Below are 7,519 nucleotides of genomic sequence, written 5' to 3'. Positions count from 1 at the left end.
CGTTCAAAAAACAAGACATTTAGTAATCAGGGACAATTCTTCACATTAGAAACACGCGTTTTGAGTATTTGGCTGCTATGCATGTCCACACATACGCCACTTCGTTGAGCTATCGTTTGTGGCCAAGTGCTACATAGCTCAGTGGGCATTACCTGGTAAAATATATAATCGTTTAATAGTTAATTTGACCATGACATTGGTCAATCATTGATCACATAATCTCTTATTATAAACCGGAAGAGACACATTTACTGGACTTCAAGTTACATTTTTTGTTCAAATAAGTATTTATTTAAAAGTAATCAGATGTAACTGTATGCAAAAGTCATTTTGTAAATCCACTGGTGGATAAGGACGTTATTTGACAGCACATTAAAACTAAAACTAAACTATTTTTTTTATTTTACCAGGTAAGGCCCACTGACCTCTATTGCTCCTCTTCTCCTCCCCCCACTGTCTCTCACCCCCCCCCCCCCATCTCTCTCCCTGTTTCCCTCTCTCGCCTCTCGCCCTGCTGATTCCCACCTCTCCCTTTCCAGTCTCAATCTCTCTCGCCTCTCCCCAACCCCCCCTCCCAGTGCCCGTCGATTTCTCTCCTCTTTGCGTTCAGCTCTCTTCTCTCTTTCCTCCCCGCTTGACGCCCCTTCGACCCCCCCTCCTCTCCGTCTCTTCCTCCCTCCCCTACCTCTCTTTCTCTTTCCTCACCTCCCACATCTATCTCCCATCTTCATCTCCCTCACCTCCCTCCTCTACCTCTGTAGGGGAGGGGGGGGGTGTAGGGGAGTGGGGGGAGGGAGCGTGGCGTCAGCGTGACGCACGAAGCAGCCTCAACGCTGTGGGGTGCAGGTGATGTCATGGCGGACTTGGCCGTGCCAGCCAGGCAGACAGGAATCCAGGCAGGAATCGAGGCAGGAAACTTTTTTTCGAATATAGTATGATGCATTAAGGACGCAGTGAATGAAATAGAATTAGAAGCTAGGCTTAATGAATTTAATCCAATCATAGGCGACTTTAACCGGAACACGACTGTGGACGCAGGCATGAAGCACAGCACGTGATGCCACGACAAAGCGCCCTTCTTGGATATTGGAAGTTGCTCTATGATCACAAGTACAAATATGGCAGGTCTTTTTGTATTCTCATGAATCGATTTACGTGTTAGTGTGTATTGTGTCCAAATGAGAGATGGCATATATAAGTTGTAACCTGGGCAATGGAAGAAGTGGACAAAACGTCTGTCACGTCATGTTTAGTGATGCCTGCAAGCATCTCATCTGATGCCCACAATGCCAGCAGGTGTTATACATCTATCATTTTGATCCCGTATGAGCTATTCATATATAATATATTAATATAACGTTTAATAAATGAGGAAAGTCAGAGTAACTTTTCGAGCATGGGATGATTCTCATATTCTGTTTAAGATTCAGAGGCAGTGGTGGAATTTTAATTCTCCTCAGATGGGCATGAGTATTTTGAGTATTTAGAGTATTTATAGTATTTATAGGCTGCCCTCTGCTGACTTCCCACAAAGTGGCACCCATTGACCGGGGAGATGAAGGGCTGAGTCAGCCCCTGACTGGGATTGGAACTGAGAACCTTGCAATGGTGAATGATTTGCTCTAACCACTGCAACACCGCTTCCCCCAATATCGAAGTACTGCAACAGCATACAAATACCCACCAATACACACCAATACCAATCCAGACCGATACAAATACCCACCAATACACACCAATACCAATCCAGACCGCTACACACCAGCACCAATACACACCAATACCAATACACACCAATACCACTACACACCAATTTCAATCCATATCAATACACACCAATACCAATACACACCAATATCTATACACACCAATACACACCAATACCAATACAATATAAATGTTCAATCTCTAACTGGGTGGTAGGCACCTAATGCTTCACTCCCATAGCAATTTGATGAATTGTCTCGATTCAGGTAAATGATTTGATTTAATAATTGATTATTATGATAAATTATCTCATATTTATCATCTCTTCTGTATTGTGTCCGATGTTGTTACTAGTTTGTACGAGGTTTGTTTTGCTGCATTAACCCAAGTGTAACATTATGACATGGTTTGGAAATGTTATCTATGAATCATACACGTATCGTTTGCACGTATCGTTAGCATGACTATCGGTTGGATTCTGAAATCATGCTTCCTTACATGCTGGTGTGTGGTGTTGTGGCAGAGCAGAGCCTGTTAACATTTGTGTAGAGCCATGTGATGCCGATATGTGATGCGGACACATGGGCACTGGATAACAGACCCTCGACGAGTCGGGAGCAACTCGTAATAAAACGAGCATGCTTGTGAAAATCTTACAGGGATTATTTTTCAAGCCTGGTGAATCAACCGAGATCATTTACCCACGGATAATCGACCGGTAACTGTACTTACACGCAAACTCTCCTTGTCGTGCAGGCATAATTGCAGGGTCAGGGGTGAGTGAAGACTCCCCCGCTAAGGCTCGCTCGTGGCGGGGCCTCCAGAGTAGCAGTAGCAGCAGCAGCGGCGGCAGCGGCAACAGCACCCCAGAGCACGATGGGGAGTACCCCAGGCACCATCGGTACAACCGAGCCCACCGTGCCAGCACCCGTGGACACGCACACGTGCTACGGGGCGCGTCCCCACAGCTCGGTGCTGCAGGGCAGCCCCATGGGGGGCATCCCCACCGTCTTCTTAGCCAACCTGGTCGTCGCTCTGGTGAGTCGAGACGAGCTGCAGGCAGTCTTCTTCTTCGTACGGCTGATGTTTATGTAGATTATCGGCCGTGTGATTTTACGTTGAGGTGGTTGAGCCAGATGATTGCGTCAGGAGTAGCGGAGTGCTGTATCGCCGTGATGATGCCCAATTTGTATTTTTGAATCGGGCATTGAGTTATGACACGAGGTACAGTGCTAATACTGTTTAGGTGGTTCAGGGAATTCTTGACTGCTGTGTCGGAGCACTCAGCCCACTGTGACCGAGACACTGTCGTCAATTCCCGGTTTCTGCCAGCCAAGCGCGTAACATTGCTCTATGCTGTACCATCTCTGTATTCAAGCATGTGTCGGACAGCCCCACACGTGTCGACAAGAAAAGGGCTCTGATTTTTAGTCTCACCATTTCAGCGAGAGTGATTTTTAAAAATATATTCTGCTACTTCTACCACGTGCACTGGTGAATAGCGTGACTGCTTGTAGATGAATGGCTGCCTTGTCCCTGCGTGCCCCCTGCCACAGACCCTTGTGCTGGTGTTCTCCTACCTGCGCAAGGCAGCTTGGAACTACGGGCGGCTTGCGCTGGTGTCTGAGAGAGATAGGTACCCCCTTTGAACACACACACACACAGTTGGATAAATAAAGTGTCTTCTACACGATTGTCAGGTATATATTCTTGTTATCGTATAGGTTAGCCAGGTCTTAGAGTCACTTCCGAGTGAGAGTTTCCCGAAAAAATGAAGTCGGCGTTTGTTATCAAAATCTTAATTGCTAAATATTTATATAAATGTAGATTTAAACATTCCCATTTCCTGCAGCATTGCAGGCTGTAACGTTTTCGGTGATGTATTTCTGCTCGACCCGATATCTGACAAGTTCAAACCCAAGTGATGTGGCTCATGGTATTAGTGAGTATCGGCTAAATCCGGCACAGCACACAATGAGGCCAGCTTCACACCGGGACACTTTTAACATCCTCTTTTCCGATGTCTAGACATTACCATCGGCTACTCGGTTAATTCTGAATTGTCCTCGGTGAGGCCCAGAAGAGGCCCAATATTATCCAGTCCCAAGATTTGTTGAGACGTGAGTGGGATTGTTATGCAGTGCCCTACCTGCTGCAGCACCGCGCCCCACACACGTTCACCCACGCGTGCAAATCGCTTCTCGCCCTGGTGTCTCGATGACCAACGCCGTTGTGGCGCATCTCCCATGTCTCCCCGTGCAGCCTGGCGTCCCTCTTCTACAGCGAGACAGACCGAGAGGGCTCCATGTCAGAGGCCAGCTTTTATGAAGAGGAGGGCCACTACAAGGTGCCTTTTTCTTCGCTGCATCGACCCTTGGATCACAACAACTTAGAGCAAATGATAGTACTCCACTTTCACTGAGGGGACTGTGCAGGACAGCCTCAGAAGACAACTGGATGGAGTTCAACCACAAAATAGTTGATCTGTGAGGCTGATGATTGAGCAGTGGTAGAGGGAGATCGCACCGTACGTAGCCAATCGTGCCAATTGGAGGTGCAGGGAAGGACAAAAAACTCGACACGAGTTTAAACTCAAGTCTCGTTGTTGTGATGCTACTCAAGTGCCATCATGACATGTCCTTAACTCTAACTGTTTTCTGTCACAACGCTTAAAATCTTGATCAGCCTAGGTTCATATCTACAAGATTTGCTCATGGGGATGCTTGTGCTTTAGTGCACCAGCAGCATCCACTACCAGCACTACCACCACCAGCACCACCACCAGAGCTACCACAAACACCACCACCAACACAATCAGCACCACCACGATTACCACCACCAAGGTCACCACCATTACCAGCACCGCCACCACCACCAGCGTTACCACCAGCACCACCACCACCAGCACCACCACCAGAAGCACCACTGCCACCACGTGCTTCACCGTCACACACAATATCACTCCACCTCGAGTCACTTGTTAATCTAACGTGTGTGTGCCTGCGTCTCACCTACAGGGCATTTTCTCTTGGATAAGAGGCAGCTTCAGGGTCAGGTGAGAGATGCAGACTTGACACGGAGAGACTGACATTGACACACGTGTCCATTTGTACTTTGTTAGTGTATTACATAATATTGCCTATGTGTATACATATGTCTATAAAGGGATATAAATGATACGCATTGCCGTCCTTTTACTAAACTACAATCCATTTGTAATTGGTTGAGCATTCATGTGCAACTCGGTCTATGCCTTGTGTTTATGTATGCGGGTCTATCATTTATTTGTGGCTTTGTAGCTCTTATACGTTGTGTGTGGTAGTGCTTCTCAATGTGTATGCTTTTGTTTGTATGCATCTGTTGATTAGAGGAGTGACAGAGAGAGTTATGAATCAGGCGGCTAGAGTTTGATAACGTCAATGTGAATTGACATCAAACCATATGGCTTCATCTGCCCTCGATCAACTCGGTCTTAACTGAGTAGCTTTGGTGCGGGCCACACCACTCATTCCTACACCGTCCCTGCTTTAATAGGTGCTCTCTAACAGAGTGATGTTTTTGTATATATATGGAGCTATAATTGGGCAACCTAGGTTTATTTCTTGGTCTTCTGTGGCCGACATTGAGGACCAATGGGATATTGACAACAGCATCAGCACTGGGGTGATAAATTACTGGGTGGTGCAAAGGCCAGTATTGAGCTGTGTATCCTTAACATGTACACACGATCAGCACTTGACGGGACAGTTTATCCCTGCCAAATGGATGGGGAGACGGAGAAATGTACGTTTTGTGTGCTGGTGTCTAGGGATCTCTGAGTTGGCGCGTGTGTTCAGCCAGAGGGCGGTGATGCAGTGGTTCGTGTACTTTGCTACGAATCTAGCGAACCGAGTTCATTTCCCAGCCACATCGAACATCGGCGGCAAATATCGTATCACCGCCTCGTGCGTGGTGCCTGCCTTAACAGTGTGCACTCATACAACTTGCCCACAACAATCTGTAAAGGCTGCACAAGGCAGTTCTTTGTCTTTATCTTTGTCCAGCCAGGAGGACTTCCATGCTCGGTGCGGCGTGGACGCTGTTTACTACCTCTCCTTCCAGCGCTACGCCATCGGCCTGCTCTGCATCATCACCGTGCTATCGATGGGTGTCATCCTGCCCATCAACATCTCTGGAGATATGATGGGTGCACGAATGCCCAGAGACAAACAGTCATCCCAAGGGATTGTTCGATATCGCCAACACATTGTCAACACCGAGCTTCCCCTATGACCGAGTCACCCTGAATACTAAACTATTTTCTTATTTTGCCAGGTAAAGCCCCCTGAGCCATATAGTTATTTTTCAGAAGTGACCTAGCCACAAACGATAACTCAACAAGGTGGCTTATCATGTCCAAATTTATAGCAGCCAAATACCCGAAACGCAGGGGAAAACCTGAGGACCCGGAGAAAAATCCACACAACCACGGGGAGATCATGCAAACTCCAAATATACATCAGGCGTCAGGGTCGGGATCGGACTGATGAACTCCCACATACCAGGCGAGGGAGTTAACTTCTCGCCACCGCATGCCCCCTCTCGTCAGATCTCGGAATCTAAGCAGTGTTGGGCCTAAGTAGTGCTTAGATAGGGGACCACCATGCACAAACGGGTTGTCGTAGGTGGCTGTGGGGCCATGCTAAGTAGTGGGCAGCAGAGGGCAATGCAACGCAATTCACTTTTGCTATGTCTATCTGTCTATCCGCATCTTTGTTTCCCTCCTTCACCAACCTGGGACTGACCAGTGTGGTGAAGTATGGTCACAATAATCCACACGACCTGCACAGGCATGAGAGAGGCCCTCATCCAGAAGTGGATTACACATGTACACACGCTCAAACACCATGAGCAAGAGGGAGATGTTGCGAGGCTCAATATATGCATTTAAAAAATGACAAAAAATAGTAAAAGCTCATAAAAAGTATCCTCTTAGAATCTACGTTTGGCTGTATTCCTTGGTTAGGGGGAGAGAGAGGATGATGGGTGAATAAGGTATATTTTGTACATTTGTAAACGTTGATAATGTGTATCAATCACAATGCCTGATTCCTAATTATAGCCTGTGCGCCAGCCTAAACGTGATGAATGTGAGTGTAAAGTAAATCAGTCAGTAATAACACAGCACTTTACATTTCAGGCGGTGACATTTACAACTTTGGCCGTACAACGATCGTCAACATATCTCCATCGTAAGTACCCCAGTCTACGTGTTTTAGGTTCATTTCGCACATCCTGCAGACGTAAAATAATCGTTCGCGGAATGGCGGTGAGATTTAGCAGACACAATGGGCCTGTGGGTCAATGGGCGCCTTGGCAGATTGGAGGCTCGTGAATGGACGATCGGTAAGAATTACGGCCAATCACGTCCACGCATTTAACGATTGTTCTGCTTGTGATGGTAATTTCAGTAATGTGGGTTCACTATGCAACATCAGAGGGTCATGCAGCCACTTGTCCTAGAACCATGGTTTAGTGAAGCTGTAATAAGTATGCGTTTAACAATTCACAAATCCCCCTTCCAAGGATTTTATGAATAATTTCAATTTGAGGATTGATTTGGATTCAAGAGTCAATTCCTGTTTGAAGTTGCGATTCGTTTAGAATCTGGAGTGGCTGATGTGGTTTACATGAAGCAATCCTACGCAACATATATGAATGGAAAATTGTCGATTCTTGCATGCATGATTTATTGCATAGTGATCATGAGAGTGCATTTTTGTGTTCCAGTCGATGCTATTGGGCAGAATGCGAATACAAAACAACAGCTGGT

General features: G+C 46.7%; 1 protein-coding gene across 4 annotated transcripts in view; it reads left to right on the top strand.

The window, feature by feature from the left end:
• The window catches only part of LOC144943099 (osmosensitive cation channel TMEM63C-like), a 37,156-nt gene that overhangs the window by 8,248 nt on the left and 21,389 nt on the right, over positions 1–7,519 (top strand). For 3 of the 4 annotated variants that reach the window (XM_078870267.1, XM_078870268.1, XM_078870269.1), the window contains 6 exons: positions 2,464–2,745; positions 3,264–3,343; positions 3,970–4,054; positions 4,725–4,762; positions 5,751–5,893; positions 6,887–6,938. In XM_078870267.1, coding sequence (XP_078726393.1) covers positions 2,584–2,745; positions 3,264–3,343; positions 3,970–4,054; positions 4,725–4,762; positions 5,751–5,893; positions 6,887–6,938 — 560 coding nt within the window. In that variant the 5' untranslated portion in view covers positions 2,464–2,583. Of the gene's footprint in view, positions 1–2,463; positions 2,746–3,263; positions 3,344–3,744; positions 3,828–3,969; positions 4,055–4,724; positions 4,763–5,750; positions 5,894–6,886; positions 6,939–7,519 lie in introns of those variants that run through there. The other variant, XM_078870270.1, reaches the window with a different exon arrangement.

The sequence above is a fragment of the Lampetra fluviatilis genome, chromosome 30, assembly GCF_964198595.1.
Source record: "Lampetra fluviatilis chromosome 30, kcLamFluv1.1, whole genome shotgun sequence".
NCBI classification, from domain to species: domain Eukaryota; kingdom Metazoa; phylum Chordata; class Hyperoartia; order Petromyzontiformes; family Petromyzontidae; genus Lampetra; species Lampetra fluviatilis.
Note: the sequence above shows the minus strand (reverse complement) of the source record. Positions and strands in the feature narration are given on the sequence as shown.